A 23176-nucleotide genomic window follows, 5' to 3' on the forward strand; every position below is an offset into this window, starting at 1 on the left:
ATTGGCTTGCTATCATCACCTGACCAACTCATCCAACAAGTTTCGTCCGAATCCGTTCATAACTTTTTGAAATATCGTGCTATATCGATTTTGTACCTATCACTCGATGGTGAAGATATAACGAAAAAAATTCTCGAATCCAGATCTTCATCAACATCCAATCAATTTGTCCTTGTCACACAGCCAACCTGTCCACCAAGTTTCGTCCGAATCCGTTTACAACTTTTTGAGATATTGTGCTCACAGTCAGACAGACAGACAGACAAACAGACAGGGGTGAAAACATAAACTCCATCCACCTTTGGTTGGGGAGGAAAAATGGATGGAGTCAACAGAACGTTCATTGGAGTATGCTAACTGTTGTGTGAAGCAGGGACATGCTGACGTTTTGGGCTTTCATCCTTCATCAGAGCAAAAAAGGGAGATACATATTACATTGGCTTCAGGAAGAGGCTGGAAAAACACTGCAATCAGCATGTCCTCAGGCCGAGCTAAACTCTCATGTAGCAAGTTGGGTTCCACCATGTGCGTTATGACGGTCTCTTCGTTACCCTCACCAGATAGGAGATGGTATTACATTTGGGTCTGTTCGTCTGTTTGTCCGCACAGAAGTGAGTAGGTGTATTAATTACATTAGACCCTTTAGAATTATAAGACCCTATAAGATAATCTAGGCCCATAAGACCTTTAAGACCCCTAGCACCCTTTAGAGTTTAGACCTTTCATAACTGTAAGACCATTTAGGATCCCTAAGATCCTTAAGACCTCTTAGAACCCTAAAATCCCGAAGAATCTTTAGAACTGTATCACCCTTTAAGATCCCTGAGACCCTTTAAGACCCTTAACACTCTTTAGACCCCTAAAATCCCTAATACCCATTAAGACTCTATAGACACCTAAGCCCTTTTAAATCCATGAGACCGTTTAGACCCTTAAGACCCCTAAGACTCTTTAAGTCACCTAAAACCATTTCGAACCCTAACATGCTTTAAGACCCTTTAGACCCCTAATACCCAGCAAACTCCTAAGAATCCTTAAGACCCCTAAGACCATGTGGACCCTATAAACCCTGTTAAACCATATAGACCCATCAGACCCTTCGGAACCCTATGACTATGAAGACCCCTTTACCTCCTTTAGAATCCTTAGACTTCCAAGACCTTTTAGATCTTCTTACAACCTTTATAACCCTGAAGACCCTTAGACTCCTTTCTACCCTTTAGACCTTCACACCTTTCAGAACAGTAATACCCTGTAGAGTGTAGACCCTTTCGACCTGTTGACCATTTTTAGATGTTTATAAGACACTTTAGACCATTTCGACCCTTTACAACCATTTAGAACTTTGCAGGCTTTTCGACCTTTAGACCTTCAGACCATTTTACCTTTTATAACTTTTCAGATCTTTAACATTTATAACTAGACCATTTAGACCAATCATTTGTAATTGACGACCTTTCATTCGGTTCATCCTTCCATTTATTTTCCACAAAAACAAGTCCTGCCGAGGGTGTGCACTCTCTGATTGCCCTTTCTAGTTATGTAAGCGTATTGGGGTAAATGTGGTAACCTTGATTCACCTGGAATGAACCACAGAAATATCCACACTAATGTTCCCGGTCTCTCTTGATCAAACCAAAAAAAGCTTTCACGTAAGCTTTGGAATGATTTGCGGTATTTAATGGATTCCTCTGTCAAGGGGCTCTTTGGCAAGTTAATGGTGGGACAGGCAAGCACAAATTGACTGGAGGAGGGTTCTGAAAATCCGAGTGTACAGTACAAAATCCTATTTCACCCAGGCATGGTACACAGTACTGTACAATTGCAATTGTTGAAACAATTTCATTTCTGAATCCAAACCATAAGAGAACCTCGCTGTATTCACACATATATGAATAGGATTGAAAATAATCAATCAAGTGGGGAATTTACCTGCCCAGACGAGGAATCGAGCCAAGGTCCTCTGGTGAACTGTACCGGTGCTCTTCCCCCGGAGTTATCTGGCTCCTCGATTGGTACAACTCAATTCGATATGGAACCCCCAGCTCTCTGGGCTCTGTCCCCCAAATATTCCTACAGGCCGCACAAGATCTGCCAGCAACCCTCTTATGGTGGAACTGGCAAAATCAAGACTCTCTGCTCACCTTCACTCTTTCATTCCTCTTTTCTTCCGCATCTGGAACAAACTCCCTCACTTTATTCAATCCCACTCGTCCCTCCAGGTCTTTAAAACAGCTGTTCACCACCATCTCTTATCTTCCCCCATCCAAAACCTTGATCTTTTCTACCCCCGCTAATTCACCCCAGATCCACTTTTTTGAAATAACGACTTCTTTCCTGGAAGTCCTTGTGGTGTCCATGTGTTTATGTTTTTTTAACCTCTCCCACCCCCCACCCCCCTTTCCCATGCCTCCTCCCCCCAAGCCCTCTCCCTCCCACAGATCTCACGATGTCCCTGCTCTCCATCTTGTTCTCCCGCTCCCTTTATCATGTTTTATGTTTTTTGTGTCAGTCTGTCTTGTTGTGATCAATGTTACCTCTTACACGAGCCTCGATCTTGTATACAAAAAAAAACAAAAAAAACGGTGCGTTTGGCATTTGTTTATAACAACATCTAATTAAAGTATTTTGATTGGTCTATGGGTTTTTAGACCAGTTAACTCTAATGGTTACTACAGGATCAGTTGAACTTAAAAGTTATATTGGTATATATGTAGTTCAGACGAGTTCCATCTAATGGAGGGTACCACATTTTTTACACCCTCTAAATTACCCGTCAGAGTGTAAAATCAAAATTCAGCACAAAAAAAACAGACAAATGGTAAAGTCATAAAAGATTGAATATTCAGCGTTTTAACATAATTTAACATTTGAATTTATTTAGTTACCATGGAAATGGTGTGCAATGCTTCAAAACATTGGAATTTCTACACCATTTGGGTAAAAAGTTCGATTTGTTTTCTTCCAGTCTGAAGCTGATACCGCTACCTGCAATTGGAGCAGTTTAACACTGAACTTTGGTCTACTTGTAGCATGTGCACAGCTCAAAAAAACAATGCATACATTATGGTACATGTGCCATGTGTATGGGGAAATTGTGTACAGTGCATCTCCAAATTGTGTACAGTGCATCACCAAATTGTGTCCAATGCATCTCTAATAGTGTACAATGCATCTCCAAATCGTGTACAGTGCATCTCCAAGTAGTGTACAATGCATCTCCAATAGTGTACAATGCATCTCCAATAGTGTACAATGCATCTCCAAATTGTGTACAGTGCATCTGCAAATTGTGTGCAGTATCTCAACAAATTGTGTACAGTGCATCTCCAAGTAGTGTACAATGCATCTCCAATAGTGTACAATGCATCTCCAAATTGTGTACAATGCATCTCCAATAGTGTACAATGCATCTCCAAATTGTGTACAGTGCGTCTCCATATTGTGTGCAGTATCTCAACAAATTGTGTAAAGTGCATCTCCAAATTGTGTACAGTGCATCTCCAAATTGTGTACAGTGCATCAGCAAATTGTGTACAATGCATCACCAAATTGTGTACAGTGCAGCAACAAGTTGTGTACAGTGCGTCACCAAATTGTGTACAGAGCATCACCAAATTGTGTACAATGCATCACCAAATTGTGTACAGTGCAGCAACAAATTGTGTACAGTGCATCACCAAATTGTGTACAATGCATCTCTAATAGTGTACAATGCATCTCCAAATTGTGTACAATGCATCTCCAAGTAGTGTACAATGCATCTCCAATAGTGTACAATGCATCTCCAAATTGTGTACAGTGCATCTCCAAATTGTGTGCAGTATCTCAACAAATTGTGTACAGTGCATCTCCAAGTAGTGTACAATGCATCTCCAATAGTGTACAATGCATCTCCAAATTGTGTACAATGCATCTCCAATAGTGTACAATGCATCTCCAAATTGTGTACAGTGCGTCTCCATATTGTGTGCAGTATCTCAACAAATTGTGTAAAGTGCATCTCCAAATTGTGTACAGTGCATCAGCGAATTGTGTACAGTGCATCAGCAAATTGTGTACAATGCATCACCAAATTGTGCACAGTGCAGCAACAAATTGTGTACAGTGCATCACCAAATTGTGTACAGAGCATCACCAAATTGTGTACAATGCATCACCAAATTGTGTACAGTGCAGCAACAAATTGTGTACAGTGCATCACCAAATTGTGTACAATGCATCACCAAATTGTGTACAGTGCAGCAACAAATTGTGTACAGTGCATCACCAAATTGTGTACAGTGCATCAGCAAATTGTGTACAATGCATCACCAAATTGTTTACAGTGCAGCAACAAATTGTGTACAGAGCATCACCAAATTGTGTACAATGCATCACCAAATTGTGTACAGTGCATCACCAAATTGTGTCCAATGCATCTCCAATAGTGTACAATACATCTCCAATAGTGTCCAATGCATCTCTAATAGTGTACAATGCATCTCCAAATTGTGTACAGTGCATCTCCAAGTAGTGTACAATGCATCTCTAATAGTGTACAATGCATCTCCAAATTGTGTACAATGCATCTCCAAGTAGTGTACAATGCATCTCCAATAGTGTACAATGCATCTCCAAATTGTGTACAGTGCGTCTCTATATTGTGTGCAGTATCTCAACAAATTGTGTACAGTGCATCTCCAAATTGTGTACAGTGCATCAGCGAATTGTGTACAATGCATCACCAAATTGTGACAATGCAGCAACAAATTGTGTACAGTGCATCACCAAATTGTGTACAGTGCATCAGCGAATTGTGTACAATGCATCACCAAATTGTGACAATGCAGCAACAAATTGTGTACAGTGCATCTCCAAATTGTGTACAGTGCATCAGCGAATTGTGTACAATGCATCAGCAAATTGTGACAATGCAGCAACAAATTGTGTACAGTGCATCACCAAATTGTGTACAGAGCATCACCAAATTGTGTCCAATGCATCTCCAATAGTGTACAATGCATCTCCAAGTAGTGTCCAATGCATCTCTAATAGTGTACAATGCATCTCCAAATTGTGTACAGTGCATCTCCAAATTGTGTACAGTGCATCACCAAATTGTGTCCAATGCATCTCTAATAGTGTACAATGCATCTCCAAATTGTGTACAGTGCATCTCCAAGTAGTGTACAATGCATCTCCAAATTGTGTACAGTGCATCTCCAAGTAGTGTACAATGCATCTCCAAATTGTGTACAGTGCATCTCCAAATTGAGTACAGTGCGCCTCCAAAATGTGTGCAGTGCATCTCCCAATTGTGTACAGTGCATCTCCGTATTGTGCGCAGTGCCTCAACAAATTGTGTACAGTGCATCTCCAAATTGTGTACAATGCATCTTCAAATTGTGTACAGTGCATCGCCAAATTGTGTACAGTGCATCATCAAATTGTGTACAGTGCATCCGCAAATTGTGTACAGTGCATCGCCAAATTGTGTACAATGCATCACCAAATTGTGTACAATGCAGCAACAAATTGTGTACAGTGCATCACCAAATTGTGTACAATGCATCGACAAATTGTGGACAATGCATCTCCAAGTAGTGTACAATGCATCTCCAAACTGAGTACAGTGCATCATCAAATGGTGTACAGTGCATCACCAAATTGTGTACGGAGCATCACCAATTTGTGTACGGTGCATCTTCAAGTATTGTACAATGCATCTCAAAATTGTGTTCAGTGCATCTCCAAGTAGTGTCCAATGCATCTCTAATAGTGTACAATGCATCTCCAAATTGTGTACAATGCATCACCAAATTGTGTCCAATGCATCTCTAATAGTGTACAATGCATCTCCAAATTGTGTACAGTGCATCACCAAATTGTGTCCAATGCATCTCTAATAGTGTCCAATGCATCTCTAATAGTGTACAATGCATCTCCAAATTGTGTACAATGCATCTCCAAACTGAGTACAGTGCATCTCCAAGTATTGTACAATGCATCTCCAAATTGAGTACAGTGCATCTCCAAATTGTGTTCAGTGCATCTCCCAATTGTGTACAGTGCATAATTATGTACTGTAGTAAGGGTTTCCGGTAACTGAAGTGGTGCATCCTCAAATGCTCGCTAAATGCCTTTTGTAAATTCACCCTGTAGGATTAGGGTGTGACTTTCTCCTTCTTGCATTTCTTGCTCAGTCGGACTTGGGATGAGTGGGACATGAGAGGGAGAATGTGCTGATGTGCAATGAGTGGAACAATGTGAATGGTTGGCCAAATTATCGGAGTGCATGCTGTGGGGAGTGAGTGGTGTGAAGAAATATATGAGGGCAATGCCTCCTATTGGACGAGCCTCCAGTTAGAGTAGATGAAAGATTAAATAGGGGGTTAGAGGATTTGGGGAATGGAAGTTGGAAGGCTACTGGTCATTGGGCATGGCAAATTGGTAGTGGAATTCATAGTGGGTGTGCGAATGGGTAGTTTGTGGGTCGGGAGTGTGGCCCGAGAGTTGGAAGAAGAGCAATTATTGAAGGCAGCTTATAGCCTTGGGGTCTCGTGGGCGGCTGAGAGCCATCAAGAATGCCAAGAGAGCAAATTAGTTAGCATTGAGGACTCAGACGCCTAAAAGAGAGGGCCTGCAGCGTGTTGGTTCCATGAGAGCATGGTGGGTGTCAGAGAGAGCCCCACAACGGGACCCCGGGAGGGTCTCACAATTAGGGAGCACAGAGAGGTCTTATGTGCCCTAACAAGATGGAGGCATGCAAGGAGGCCTTAGTTGGGACTATCCTGCTCAGCCAGCTAACTGTGCTGGGGTTCCGAGTTAGGGAGAGTAAATGATGGCCATGCCCAAATTCATAGGATAGGAACAACATGCTAAGCAGAGGGTAAATTGGTCATTTGGACCACTGTAGCAAGATTAAAAGTGAATTGAAAAAGATGTTTTCATTATGCGCAGGGATAAGGTGAGATGATCTGCTGAGCACCATACAATGGCAGCCACTCGCCTGTCACTGGTAAGGACAGAATGGGGGAAATTGGCATTTAAGAGGACGCATCGAGTACCAAATTGCTAGGCCAGCGTAGGAGCCACCTGCCCACCCTCTCCACCAGCAAGCCGAGGAAAGTCCCGCCCCCATCAACCTGTAGGTTTCCCATTTGCGCCATCATTTCCTCCCCAAAGGAAATAAATGAGGTTAGAGCTGGCCGCCCCCTTGCAAACTCGGTCATGCCGACCAATTTATGGCTGAATCTGACATTTGAACTATTGTGCTAATCAGGTCGCCATGACCTATTTTATTCTTCTTATCTGTTTTGGCCTATTTTATTCCCTTTTCACATGCTGACACGCATTCATATCTGTCAGAAAGGATTTAAAGAGTTTGATATGGAAAGCCCTCATGATTGTTCACAATAAAGATTGCTTTGGTGTAGTTTTTGTAACATCTATTAAAATCACTTAATCAGTCGTTTGTTCTATATGCAATATATGTACACGCTCCTCTATGTAGGTCACACAATAAAAATGGGTGGTGGTGTTTATGTTCAGATTATCCTGCTGGATTTGTTAGACAACTCCTACTGTGTTCTTGGCGTTCATTTAATCCATCACAGCAGTTGACAAATGTTGCACTCCTTGGGGGTTGTTGTGCAATGGCAAACAGAACGTGCAAGCAGAATATCCCACGATTAATGTAATAACTGTTCCCTGTTAATATGACGTCATTGAAAAGGTCGTGGGAGGAGATGGTCTTTGATCACAAGGCAGAAACATTTCCAAACGCCTCCATTCCTGAAAAATGCAAAAAAAGAGGTTCGCCAAAAACAGATGGAGACATGTCAAAAGAGAATTTGCATTGGGTTTGTTTCATTGAAGGTGATGATTTCATTAAGAAATTAATTTGGTGCATTTGTCTTCATCTGGTGCAACAGAGCCAAACGTATGAAATCCCCGACACATTAACTACACAGCTAGTCCCAAGATGCAACAGTTTGGTTTCATGACCTGATTAGATGAGGCAACATTACTTTTTGAACACAACCATCTCGACTAGAAAGCATCATCACTAAATAGGGAAACCAACTATTTTTGAGGTCAAAAGGTCAAAGGTCAACTCAAGTTCTAACTTCTAAAATCATCAATTTTCATCTGGAAAATTATCAATTTTCATCTGCTTGAATTGAAAATTGAACAGCATTTGCACATAGAGTCACCAAATAGGAAACCAACTATTTTTGAGGTCAAAAGGTCAACTCCAGGTCAAACTTCCAAAATCATCAATTTTAATCTGAAGATGATGCAAAACCCATCCGCGTCTGTACGCTTTGTGCTAGAACTAAACTTGACAAAAACAACCGCTATTACAAAAAAAATTATACATTTTATTAATTAGTGTTCTCCATATTCCCATAATAAAGGTTTGTTGAAGATTTGATGACAAAACCTCAAATAGTAAAAATGTTATGATAAGGCCTATTTATAGTTACTGTGACTTTTCCCTTTCACATTTTAACCCAATTATTTATAAATTTTCTCTATATTATCATAACAAAGGTTTTTTTTGAAAATTTGATGAATAGTAAAAAGGTTGTGGCCTGGACGGACATACACACACACACATACACACACACACACACACACACACACACACACACACACACACACACACACGTAATTGCAAAACCCCATCTTCTGCTCCTAAGCATACTGATAGGCAAAAATGTTTGCATCGGCAATTATGTAAAGCAATCAATAAACAAGAAGACAATATCACAGGGCACGATACTTACAAAATCCACCCCTCCCTCCAAAAAAGGTTGCCGTGGATGCATCAAATTGTCAAATTCATTAAGATTAAAATTGACGATCTTAATCAAAGCCCGGGTCAATCGGATTAAAATTGATGATTTTTTCAAATGAAAATTGATGATATTAGAAGTTTCACATTGAGTTGACCTTTGACCTTTTGACCTTAAAATAGTTGGTTTCCCAATTCAGTGAGGCACTATGCAATTGCTGTTTAATTTTCAAGTCAATCAGATGAAAATTGATGATTTTGTAAGTTTGACCTTGAGTTGACCTTTGACCTTTTGACCTCAAAAATAGTTGGTTTCCCAATTTATTGACCCAATATGCAAAAGTTTTTCAGTTTTCAAGTCAATTGGATGAAAAAATGGCGATTTAGAAATTTGACCTCCAATGGCCTCAAACCTCAAACCAATGGCCTGTAACCTCAAAATCAATAGGCTTCTCAATTGTGACGATCTCTACATCTTGGTGAAATTTCATGATGATCGATTTAGAATTGTGACCTGTAGGCGAGTGACAAGCAGACAAACAGACAGAATAACAAGAAGACATCATGCAGATCACGCCACTTGCAAAATCCACCCCTACCCCCACCCCACCCCCCAAAAAGGATGCCATTGATCCATCGAATTGTCAATTTCATCCAGGTTAAAATTGACGATATAGATCAAAGCTCGGGTTAATAGGATGAAAAGTGACGATTTTTCAAATGAAAATTGATGATTTTAGAAGTTTCACCTTAAGTTGACCTTTGACCTTTTGACTTCAATAGTTGGTCCCCCTATTTATTGACACAATGTGCAAATGCTGTTCAATTTTCAATCCAACAGGATGAAAATTGATGACTTTTCAGATGAAAATTGATGATTTTGGAAGTTTGACCTGGAGTTGACCATTTGACCTCAAAAATAGTTGGTTTCCATATTTTGTGACTCAATGTGCAAATGCTGTTCAATTTTCAATCCAACAGGATGAAAATTGATGACTTTTCAGATGAAAATTGATGATTTTGGAAGTTTGACCTGGAGTTGACCATTTGACCTCAAAAATAGTTGGTTTCCATATTTTGTGACTCAATGTGCAAATGCTGTTCAATTTTCAATCCAACAGGATGAAAATTGATGACTTTTCAGATGAAAATTGATGATTTTGGAAGTTTGACCTGGAGTTGACCATTTGACCTCAAAAATAGTTGGTTTCCATATTCTGTGACTCAATGTGCAAATGCTGTTCAATTTTCAATTCAAGCAGATGAAAATTGATAATTTTTCAGATGAAAATTGATGATTTTGGAAGTTTGAACTTGAGTTGACCTTTGATCTTTTGACCTCAAAAATAGTTGGTTTCCCTATTTAGTGACTCGATATGCAAATGTTGTTCTATTTTCAAGTCAATCGGATGAAAATTTACGGTTTTTCAGATGAAAATTGATGATTTTGGAAGATGACCTTGAGTTGACCTTTGACCTGTTGACCTCAAAAATAGTTGGTTTTCCAATTTATTGACTCAATGTACAAATGCTGTTCAATTTTCAAGTCAATCGGATTAAAAATGGCAATTTTAGAAATTAGACCTCCAGATGACCTTTGACCTCAAAATCAATAGGCTTCTCAATTGTGACGACCTCTACCACTTTATGAAGTTTCGTGACGATCAGTTTAGAATTGTGACCTGTAGGCCGGTGACAGACAGACAGAATAACAAGCGCAACCGACCAAAATACTTGTAACTAAACCAAACGTCAATCTACATTGCAGACATACACTGAATATTGGCAGATAGAGGAAGGAGGTAGGTATGAAGGTGAGTCCTTGAAAAATATGGCAGTTTAAAAAATCATTTCCAAGCTCAAATGAATGACATGCATTAATTAATATTACTAATCGTCGGTATACGACCGGCCCTTAATAACATCTGTTTTTCTACCCCTTCACGCACTTTCATATTTTACTACATTTTATTTTGTTTGTGCAGTAAGTGCACTTACAGTACAGTACTTCATTATCATTTCACAATATGTGACCTTGTTCACCTCTTTAAGTGGTACACCCGGAGATGAAAGTTGGAAGCAGCAATTTTAAATTGAACACAGTCATGGCAATATTTACACTAAACTTTCCATCGATGAAGTTGTGAACTATTCTCTTGCCAAGGCTCACTTCATGTGGCCTGTGCATGGAATATGCAAAAGCCAATTTTATTTGCGAAATGGAAAGTTGTTTCTGCATCATCCGACGCATTGTCGAGATGATTCAGCCGGATTGACACACTACTTGCAGACAAATGGCGAAGGATTTGGAAATTTGGGCAGCCAGTGGGAGTAGAATAATCTACAGTTTGGCATAGTCCAAGGTTTGTGCAAAATGAGTGTTCCTCAACAACTGACACCCAATGAAAGGACAATTGCTCGGAGTTGCTTGGACACTTTGAGGCAGAGGAGGAGGCGTTTATGGCATATTGTCACGAATGATGGATCTGGATTCATCACATTAAACCAGAGACAAAGTGACAATCTCTAGAGTTGCACCATCCAAATTCCCCACGGAAAAAGTACACTACATAGCCAAAAGTATGCAGACACCCCTTCTAATTAGTTGATTCGGCTGTTTCAGCCACACCCATTGCTGACAGGTATATATAATCAAGCACACAGCCATGCACTCCCCATAGACAAACATTGACAGTAGTTTGGGCCGTACTGAAGAGCTCAGTGACTTTCAACGTGGCACAGTCATTGGATGCCATCTTTCCAACAAGTCAGTTTGTCAAATTTCTGCCCTGATAGAGCTGCCCCGGTCAACCATAAGTGCTGTTATTGTGAATTGGAAACGTCTAGGAGCAACAACAGCTCAGCTCCGATGAGGTAGGCCACATAAGTTCACAGAATGGGACCGCCGAGTGCTGACACGCGTAAAAATCGTCTGTCCTCGGTTGCAACACTCACCAAACTGCCAAATTGCCTCTGGAAGCAACGTCAGCACAACAACTGTTTGTTGGGAGCTTCATGAAATGATTTTCCATGGCCGAGCAGCCGCACACAAGCCAAAGATCACCATGCGCAATGCCAAGCGTCGGCTGGAGTGGTATGAAGCTCGCTGCCATTGGACTCTGGAGCAGTGGAAACGCGTTTTCTGGAGTGGTGAATCACGCCTCACCATCTGGCAGTCTGACGGACAAATCTGGGTTTTGTGGATGCTACGAGAACGCTACCTACCCAAATGCATAGTGCCAACTGTAAAGTTTGGTGGAGGAGGAATAATGGTCTGGGGCTGTTTTTCATGGTTTGGGCTAGGCCCCTTAGTTCCAGTGAAGGGAAATCTTAATGCTACAGCATACATTCTATACGATTGTGTGCTTCCAACATTGTGGCAACACACACTTTAAAATTTTTCACCTTTTATTGCCTTATAGCCTGGAATTAAGTTGCATTAAATCAGACATTTCCCATCTTTATTTACACACCGTAACCCACAACTTCCAAGTGAAAAACAAATTCTACAAATTTCAGAAATTAATTAAAAATATAAAACTAGAATATCTGGTTGGATAAGTGTCAAAGGGCAGCACTTTTCCTCTATTATTTTTCTGCATTTTGTTCCATCCATTTTCCATTCCATCCCGACAAGTGCCCAAGTCATTGCTGATGAGAAACAACCCCATAGCATGATGCTGCCACCACCATGCTTCACAGTAGGGATGGTGTTGTTTGGGTGATGTGCTGTGTTGGGTTTGCGACAAACGTAACAATTTTCATTTAGGCCAAAACGTTCCATTTTGGTTTCGTCAGACCACAAAACATTTTGCCACATGGCTTCAGAATCTCTGGAGTTGTTTTTTGCATACCTCAAACAGGACTCAAGGTGGGGTTTTCTTCTTGCCACCATATCATGTGGAGTGCTTAGGATATTGTTGTCACATGCAAACAATGAACAGTCTTTGCCATAAAGGCCTGTAGCTCTTTCAAAGTTGTCATTGACCTCTTGGTGGCTTCTCGGATTAGTCTCCTTGCTTGGTTATCCAGTTTGGAGGGACGGCCTGATCTAGACAGGGTCTTGGTGGTACCATACACCTTCCATCTCTTAACGATTGTTTTGACTGTGCTCCAAGGGATATTCAAGGCCTTTGAAGTATTTTTTATACCCATCCCCTGATCTGTGCCTTTTCACAACATTATTCCGGAGGTCTTTGGAAAGCTTTTTGGTGCTAGTGGTTGAGTCTTTGCTGTGAAATGCACTACACAGGAGAGAAACCTACAGGAACAGCTGATTTTATTCTGAAATAATCAGAATCACTGCAATTTAACACAGGTGGAGGCCAATTAACTTGGTGTGTGATTTTGAAGGTGAATGGTTTCACCTGAGTTAATTTACAATTGCTATTATAAGGGGGGTGGACACTTACCAAACAACATATTCTAGTTTTGTAATCTAATTTAATTTTCTGAAATTTGTAGAATTTGTTTTTCACTTGGAAGATGTGGGCTACAATGTGTAAATTCCATGTTATATGGCAACAAAAGGTGAAAATATTGAAAGGGGGTGTCGACTTTCTTTAGGCACTATAATATATATATATATATATATATATATATATACGGTATATATATATATATGTGTGTGTGTGTGTGTGTGTGTGTGTGTGTGTGTGTGTGTCAAGATCAGGCCACATTACTATAATGTGTACGAAGAAGCAAGTGCCACACCAGCTATTGCTGCATGCATCCTGACAAACATTGTGGTACACAAAACAGTTCAGGGAGCAGCCAGGAACAATTTAAATTCAAAAAAGGCTCTGATGGCTAACGTCTGAATTTTAAAGACCAGTCCGTCTCCTGAACCAACCTTTCAGAGGCTGAATACAATGCCCTTTTTGTAGTTCTATTGTTAGGTTTAACAGGTTGATGTGTAAATCTTCTTGAAGATAATGTATCCATCATACTAAAAGACGCCATTTGTGTCTGTCTGTCTGATGAATTTTTGACGCCAAAACATGCTGTCGTTACTTATCCAATCGTTACTTATCTCACTTCCCCAAGGCGTTTTTCCTGCAGTGATAACGTGTGTAAATAGCTTATAGTTATAATGGCATTTCTGTGGGAGCAACGGCTTCTACAGGAAGTAAAAATATTATAAACCACAAACACGTATGCTTAGCTTTTTAAACAGTCGCTAATGCTCTTTATAACACTAAATGAAGAAATTTGGAGGAATCCCGACATCCGTGAAGTAAGGTTTACTTGCAGAACTTAGCGTAGATCTACTGTACTCTATATAACCCACAAATGTTGGGTTAATAACATGGCTCTTGCTGCCGCTACCGTGGCGTTTTTCGTAGCGAACTTTTGAAACTCGCTCCTGCTGTTTCATATGAAACCGAAAGGGAGAAGCTCAGGTTGTGCACCTTTACCAAGCAGGTAGTTAGAGCTTGCCAAGCCAGCCATTCCTTAACAGTTTTGAATGGAGTGCTTGCCCAAATGCCTAAACCACTTGGCGATCTCTTCACAAGAAACTTGGCAAATGAACACACACCCAATGTTATTGAGACCTGTCCATAGATCGACTGTAATCTATATACCCCAAAGAGGAATGACCGTTCCTGCCCCTCCCGGAGTCTGCGGGTGTTCTAGTATAATGAAATACAGTAGGTACTGAACGTTTATTTATAAAATATTAGATTCCTTAAAAGAAAAGAAATATAGGCCTCTGTCCTGAGCTTGCTTTGACCAATATACTCTGACTAGTATAAAAGCCCGTAAAAAATGACGGGTTGGAACAGTTTATTCGACGGTACAGTCTCGTGAGCTTGCCAAATTCTGAAGCCTCGGCCTAGTGTCAAGTTTGCTTATATCTTCTTTATTAGACTTCATACGGATGTAAATGAACACTCGTTTTATTATGCGCACATTACACATCACGTGCAGCGAATTTCACCTCCCTGCGCCTTGTATTTATTGTTATTTAAAAAAAAAAAAACTCTTCCGTACACCGCCTTTGAGGTTCAGTTTGCAAGCCACCGTCTACAATTCCCAATAAGAGAGACATAATTACTCTCTTATGAAAAATGTTTTGCGAGTTTGTTTAATCCTCAAAAATAGACCGTAGTGAACACACATTCGTGTTGAAAGATTGGTCTTTAAAACCTGCCCGTATGAACGGGGACAGACATCTGTACAAACACACAAACTGACATTTTGTTTTATATGGTAGTTGTTCATCTAGATTCTAGTTATTGCAACATTACACAATGACCTGCCTTTTATAGATGAACTGGGTTAGGTATTAAGCTGTGCTGAGTTATGTGATGGCACATTATGTTGACGTTCCAGGTGGGTGGCAAATAAGGTGGCTTCACACCTTCCTTCTTTAAATTTTGCAAAACAATCTGCTTTCACAGGTAGGAACAAAGTAAGATTTCTGCAGGCAAGTTGACTGCCTGTTAGGATAGCGGAGGCCCCTGAGCTGTCTAACCTGAGTTTGAATCTTGATCCAGCCATAAACTGCCATCCCGGTGTTTCCGGTGCTGAGCCAAGGCATCGGTGTGTGCGCCGCCCCTCGGATGGATATTAAAGGTGACAACCCACCTGCCGGCATCAGTTCGTGGATCTCAAGGATCCCATGGTCTTCGTGAAGAGTAGGAAAGTTGTCGCCAATAACATGAAAAAATTATATATTCCCACTTGAATCTACAGGGGGCATTTCATCCGCAGTATGCAGGTGCACCCCCACCTCCTTTGACAGGAATGTAAAATGTATCACTCAGCGTCACTGTGTAGCTTGTACGACTTCCCTAAATTCGAGCAACGTAGCATGGAATAGGCACCCATATATGTTTGAATTACATCTTGATGTTGTGAACGTGGTGAAACATTCATCTTTGTAGTTTCCAAACGAGCTTCGCTCTCCAGCCAGTAAAATGGGAGATATTCCAGTGTTCCTGCATTGTAATGTGTGGACTATCTCGTTGCTGAGGCACAGGTTCACAATTCACCGGTAACTGCCACTCCTTGTTCATTTCTGCGACAAACAAGTTGAAAGGAAATCCAGTCCTGTGCAGGTTCGCACCACGGAGCAAATAGTTATTTATTAATTTATTCCCCCAAATTTTTTTTTTTCATTTATTTCAAAATTTTCAATTTTTTTTTCAAATTTCAAATTTCAAAAAAAATAAAATAAATTATTTATTCAAATTTCAGCAAATTATTCAAACAAATAGTTATATTCGAAGAGCAAACCACGAAGGGCAAATATGTGGATCTGCTGATGTGTGAGCATTTTCATTTCGTTATTTTTTAACGAACCTATTTTTAAAAAAATTTCACAAACCACTTTACATGGTGAGCAACTTGATGGGGGGGGGGGGGGGGGGGGTGAAGTCTTTCAGGCCTTGTTGCATCAACCTCACTGGGTGGGTTTGATTCCCATCGCTGCTCTGGGGAAATTTTCATACCCCGCAATACCAGCCGCACCTCGCAACCTCTGCAGGATCGGGTCTCATTCACGGAAACGTTTGCGACTTGTCTTGAGCAGTCGGACACCTGGTCAAGAACACGGGCCTCCACCATCAACACCAGCCGATAAAGTCGAATGGATTTTCCTGTGGAATATTTATGAACCTAGAAGTAGTATAGAATCATGAAGTTTGATGATTAAAATTCTTGCAACGTTTTTAATATCACTTTTTTTTAACAGGTTCAGAGAATCATAGAGGAGCTGTTGTAGGCATACAGTTAGACAACTGGACTGGACTTCAGACAAACACAGACAGTGACTTTGGGGGGTAAGTGACGTAGCTTCCCAGTGGTCTCTGGATGCCGGGGACACTTTCTTGTGTCGCTTTTCTATCTGCAGACAACGAAGCATATTAGGGAGACCCAATCCACCGCCACTCAACCAATGGGGCTTGTCCATGCTCTATCCTCTAAATGCTGGGTGTCAAGCGAGGACGTAGCGGAGCATGTACCATTTACCATTTTAAATGTCTTTGATATGACTCGGCCAGGATCAGAATCGTACCACCGACCTCCCAGAAAAAAAATTGAATGCTAATTTCTTTCTCTACTTATTTTCTCCATCATGTTATATAGATTAATTAATTTTATGGCAGCAGTGACAAGATTAGATTAGCCCATTGTGTGTGTGTGTGTGTGTGTGTGTGTGTGTGTGTGTGTGTGTGTGTGTGTGTGTGTGTGTGTGTGTGTCCGGGCCATAACTGTTTTACCATTTGACCTATTGTCATAAAATTTTCACCAAACCTTTATTATGATAATACAGAAATGGAAAATTAATAATGTGGTAAAAAGGTCAAAGGTCAGCACCACATAAAATCATCGATTTTCATCCAATTGACCTGAAATTTCAATTTACCATTTGAGTTTTGTCATCAAATTTTCAAAAAAGCTTTATTACAATATGGGGAAGGCAAATTAATAATGTGGTAAAAAGGTCAAAGGTCGAAGGTCAGCATCACCTAAAATCATCAATTTTCATCCAATTGACCTGAAATTTAAATTTACCATTTGAGTTTTGTGCTCAAATTTTCAACAAAGGTTTATTATCAGAATATGGAGAAGGCAAATTAATAATGTGGCAAAAGGTCAAAGGTCAAAGGTCAGCATCAGCTAACATCGTCAATTTTAATCTGATTGATCTGAAATGTAAAGAATTTGCATATTGGGTCATTGAATTGGTTCACTAATCAAAAGGTAGAAGCTGATTATTTGTTTAGATCTAAAGTTCAAAGTTCAAGTCTGCATAAAATCATCAATTTTCATTTTTTATTCTTTTATAAACTGTTTTCATTATTTTGATCATGCGGAAGAAGAAGAAGAAGAAGAATGACATTTGAATACAAATGGACGCAGACGGGCTTTGAATTTTCACGTGCTTTGTTAGTTACCCTCGCCTGAGGAGAGGGTATTGCATTTGAGTCTGTTTGTCTGTCTGTCTGGTGTGTTTGTCCGCACAGAATAAATACGATTTTCTCTGCAACAGTTGGTCGGATTGACAGGACTTTTTCACCATAGGTGCACCTCCACCTATATAATTTTTTAATGATAATTATGAGGTCATAGGTCACGTGGTATGGGCGCCATTTTGGAAAAATCGAAAATTTTTGCACTATATCTCCGAAAGTGCTGCATAGAAAAAATTGAGACATGGCTCATTGTAAAGAACTCTCCATGTGGAATAAAGTATGTTAATGATGATGTTACATGATGATGTTACATAATGATGATTAACAATGATGATGTTATATTAAACATAATGTGTCCATTATGACATCATAATTCTACAAGTACAAAACTTCATCCGATCAAGATTATTTTTTTTGAACATTATCTAGGGATAAATTGGTGGAGAAAAAAATAATAATGTTGACGTCATCGGTCACGTGGTTCGGTCGCCATATTTGCTTTGACGCAAAAGCCTCAAAAACCACTGAAAACACATCCTGGTGAGGGTCTGCAATCTCTGATTGCTCTTTCTCGTTTATAATTGTTTAATTTCCTTCAACTAACTATAGGCCAAACAAGAGAGCAATTGAAATAAAATAATGGTTTTAAAGGTTGTATAAAAAAAATTCCAGAAGTGTATCACCATTGCTGCAGTCTTATACACCACTTTATTTAACAGGTCAAAGTACTGCAAAATTGGAGTTTTCTGGAAGCATTAAGAGGCCGATTTCTGTTCTACAGTGATGAAGTATATAATAAAATTGAAATAAAATAAAGATTTTAAAGGTCATATAAAAAAATTAATTTCTGAAGTTTTCCACCGTTGATGCAGTCAGTGGCTATTACATCACCTTATCTAATGCATCCCATTAGTTATTTGTCCCTGTCGTTTGAGTTTCCTGTTTGGAATCATTTTAAATTTTGTTTGACTGTCACTCTGGCAGATAGAGTAAAAAATATATCTCGCTCCTCTCCACGCATGCTCGATCGGGACAAATTCAGAGCCAAAGTATTGTTAAGCTCCAGGTTCATTTTCCGATTCATGTTCAGAATATAACATTCAATTTAAATTAAGTTTTTCCTCCATCATAAAGTGATGTTTGTGGACGGATGGACAGAAGTGAACCAATTGATTAACTCCGGTTTCTGCTTTGCGTGCATGGGGTATTGACCAGCAGAATTATTTAAAAAAATTAATGGAGAAAAATCAGGAAAGCAAGATATAATGTTATCCACTATATAAGAGAGATGTCTGTCTGTCTGTCTGTCTGTCTGTCTGTGTGTGTGTGGCCATTTTTCTCAGAGATGGCTGAACGGATATTTGTCAAACTTTCAGAGGTTCATCAGTGAGTGCCTGGGAGTGTTTTAGGCAAAAAACAAAATTCTGAAATAAAAAAAGTTCGGGTTTTTTGGAATTAAAAAAAAAGAAAAAAATTCGCTCGATAGTGCCTAAGCCTTAAAAAAAAAAATTAATGACAGTTATATACAAGTACACATTCGCATAGATAAACACAAAACAATCACCAGACATTTGAACACAAATAAATCAAACAATTCCGGAAGTGTACAAAGTTGTAGTAGTAAGGCTTCTTCTTCTTCCTGATTGGCATCACACTTAACTCAGAAACGTGATGAATAGCACATTCACCAGCTTATATTCAACGAAAAAGTGATGAACCCCTTTCCACTCCCTCCACTCCCTTCCTCACCGCTCCCTCTCCTGCCTTCACCCCCCACCCGGAAACGCTCGGTACTCCTGTTAGTATGTCTATAAGATACATGCATTTTTTTCATTGTGCTACCTGCAGACATGGCACAAGGCTTGTTTTCACTGCGAGGTCTGCAAGATGACTTTGAACATGAAAAATTACAAGGGATACAGCAAGAAGCCGTATTGCAGCGCGTGAGTGTGGCTTGCACGCATACACGGAAACTTGTTTTTCCAATGTGCACTCAACATATTATTTGTTTAACTGCATCTCACAGAAATTTTGTGTTGTGTTTGATGGAAGCAATAAAATTTGTGATTGTGAAAATAATGCTGCATAGTTATTGTCTACATTAAAAAATACCGTTCGTGATAACCTACTTTTCCCCAATCGATATTCAATGGAATACTTGTCTTTGTGAAGGCTACAGTGTCGGTTCCGTGAGTTGCCAATACATAAGAGTTCCCTTACAAGGATCTTCAACATAGGAGGGCATTAGGCCTATCAGGCCTGTGTTAGGGTTGCTAACCTGTGGTTGTTTGTCTGTGCTTTTTAAATGCTGATCGACAAGCAAGGAAGCAGCACATTCCATTTTTACAAAAAAATCAGCACGTACTATTTAACTGAAAGCTGCTGTAGGAAGTGAGACGCGGCTGACATTTTGAGTATGAGCCCTTCATCAGAGCAAAAGAGCAAACAAAAGAGCTCTTCCTCTCTGACGAAAGACCAATGCTGTATTATTTAAGTATTATCTGGTGGGTAACATGAGGCGACCAAGAACACCTATTTTCATGCTGCACCTGTTCATTTATTGCTTTACATATACACTATATGACCAAAAGTATGCAGACTTCCTGTCTAATTAATGGATTCGGCTGTTTCAGCCACACCTATTGCTGACAGGTATGTATAATCAAGCACACAGCCATGCAATCTCTATAGACAAAGATTGGCAATAGAATGGGCAGTACTGAAGAGCTCAGTGACTTTCAACGTGGCACCGTCAAAGGATGTCACCTTTCCAACAATTCAGTTCATCAAATTTCTGCCCTGCTAGAGCTGCCCTGGTCAACTGTTATTGTGAAATGCTGCTATTGTGCTGTAATTGCTGTTATTGTGAAGTGCTGTAAGCAGTGCTGTTATTGTGAAATGGAAACGTCGAGGAAGAAACGTCCTTTGGAAGAAACGTCAGCACAACTGTTTGCTGGGAGCTTCATGAAATGAGTTTCCATGGCCGAGCAGCCGCACACAAGCCTAAGATCACCATGAGCAATGCCAAGCGTCGGCTGGAGTGGTGTAAAGCTCGCTGCCATTGGACTCTGGAGCAGTGGAAACGCGTTCTCTGAAGTGATGAATCACGCTTCACCATCCGGCAGTCCGACGGACGAATCTGGGTTTGGCTGATGCCAGGAGAACGCTACCTGCCCGAATGCATAGTGCCAACTGTAAAGTTTGGTGGAGGAGGAATAATGGTCTGGGGCTGTTTTTCATGGTTCGGGCCCCTTAGTTCCAGTGAAGGGAAATCTTAATGCTACAGCATATAATAACATTCTAGATGATTGTGTGCTTCCAACTTTGCTGCAGCAACAGTTTGAAGAAGGCCCTTTCCTGTTTCAGTATGACAATGCCCCCGTGCACAAAGCGAGGTCCATACAGAAATGGTTTGTCGAGATCGATGTGGAAGAACTTGACTGGCCTGCACAGAGCCCTGACCTCAAACCCATCGAACACCTTTGGGATAAATTGGAACGCCGACTGTGAGCCAGGCCTAATCGCCCAACATCACTGCCCGACCTCACAAATGCTCTGGTGACTGAATGGAACCAAAACCCCGCAGCAATGTTCCAACATCTAGTGGAAAGCCTTCCCAGAAGAGTGGAGGCTGTTATAGCAGCAAAGGGGTTCGATGTTCCATGTTAATGCCCATGATTTTGGAATGAGATTTTCGATGTTCGGGTGTCCAAATACTTTCCGTAATATAGTGTATCTAATGCCAGGACATGTCTTTTACTGTTATGTTACCCCAGTGTTGATTTAACGGTTAATGTGCTGGCTTAAGGTTTTCGGGTCTTCAACAACAACTGTTATGTTAAATCAGTGTACCTGGTGGACAATGATGATAAGATGACAGTCTTATTAAATAGTTTTTATTTTCCTATGTTTACACAAGTACATACAGTCGGGGGAACGTGAACCTCAAATAGCTCAGAGTAGGCCTATCTATCTCAGAGGTGAGCAAGGTATTCTTGAGGAAATCCAAGTAAAAGTACAGGAAGTAAAAACAAATCAGCTTGGAAAACTAAGGGGTGATAACGCTGTGGGCATCTAATATGCATCCAAGAGTATTGTGAGAGGTGGCAAAGCAGAAAAGTGAGGTGTTAACAGATACCTTTAACAGCTCCTTTTAGGCAGGACAGGTACCGGAGGATTGGAGAGTAACCGTTATTTCAGAAGGGTTTCAGAGATTAATTGGGTAAGTTCCATAAAGACCTGTTAGTTCCATTTCAGGTGTAGGGAAGGTGTTGGAATCATTCATTAAGGAATGGACGGGGAACTATTAGAATGATTGTGATCTACTAAAAGGTAGCATGGATTTACTAAAGGGGGATCATGTTTAACAAAAAATATGGAGTTCTTTGAGGAAGTTTCTGACAGAGTGGATGAGTGAAGTGTGGTGGATGAAGTTTATCTTGAATTTCAATAACATTTGGTTAAGGTACCAAATACAAGGTGGAGGCTTGTGGAGTGGCTGGAAGTGTAGCTAACTGGGTTGTAAACTGGCTTAGTGATAGAAAGCAAATAGTGAGTGTGAACTGGAGGATATCTGACGAGGAGGATGTAAATAGTCGAATACCATAGGGATCAGTTATCGGAGTGTTATTATTCCATAATTTATATCAATTGTTTGTGCATTGGGGTTAAGATGTGGCTTTCCAAACTTGCACATGACATGAAGCTGGAGGTAAGGTCGACAGCAAAGAGAAGGATGATCAGATTCAGGAGAATCTGGATACTTTAATGGACTGGGCAAAAGATTGGCAGATGCAGTTTAATATAAAAAAAACTAGACTGCTCTCGGTAGAGCACAAACCTCCGCCAGGCTGAACAGTTTATGTTTTGTATCCACTGATAGGCCGGATCTGGATTCGGACCTGAACCAAAATCGAATCGGCTTGTTCTTGTCGCCTAAGCAACTCGTCCACCAAGTTTAGTCATAACTCATCCATAACTTTTTAAACATCATGTTATATATTGCTTTTCACCCGATCTCTCAATGGTGAAGAATCACTTAAAAATTAAATAATTCTCGTATCTGAATCCATATTCAGATCTTCACCAAAATCAAATTGATTCTTCCTTGTCACATACACAACTTGTCCAACGAGTTTCGTCTAAATCCATTAATAACTTTTTGAGATATCCTGCTATGTATCGTTTTTGGCGCAATCTCTCAATGGTGAAGAATCACTTAAAAAATTAAATAACTCTCGTATATGAATCCATATTCAGATCTTCACCAATATCAAATCGATTCTTCCTTGCCACATACACAACCTGTCCAACGAGTTTCGTCTAAATCCATTAATAACTTTTTGAGATATCCTGCTATGTATCGTTTTTGGCGCTATCTCTCAATGGTGAAGAATCACTTAAAAAATTAAATAATTCTCATATCCGAATCCATATTCAGATTTTCACCAAAATCAAATCGATTCTTCCT

The 23176-nt window shown here is 40.1% G+C and overlaps 1 protein-coding gene across 4 annotated transcripts in view; it reads left to right on the plus strand.

Moving 5' to 3' along the window:
* Positions 1 to 23176, plus strand: part of LOC137431060 (LIM and SH3 domain protein 1) — a 116184-nt gene that overhangs the window by 38901 nt on the left and 54107 nt on the right. For all 4 annotated transcript variants that reach the window (XM_068121950.2, XM_068121951.2, XM_078781369.1 and 1 more), the window contains exon 2: positions 19555 to 19649. In XM_068121950.2, coding sequence (XP_067978051.2) covers positions 19555 to 19649 — 95 coding nt within the window. The remainder of the gene's footprint in view (positions 1 to 19554; positions 19650 to 23176) is intronic.

This window comes from Myxine glutinosa, chromosome 7 (genome assembly GCF_964187855.1).
Source record: "Myxine glutinosa chromosome 7, kmMyxGlut1.1, whole genome shotgun sequence".
Taxonomy (NCBI): Eukaryota; Metazoa; Chordata; class Myxini; order Myxiniformes; family Myxinidae; genus Myxine; species Myxine glutinosa.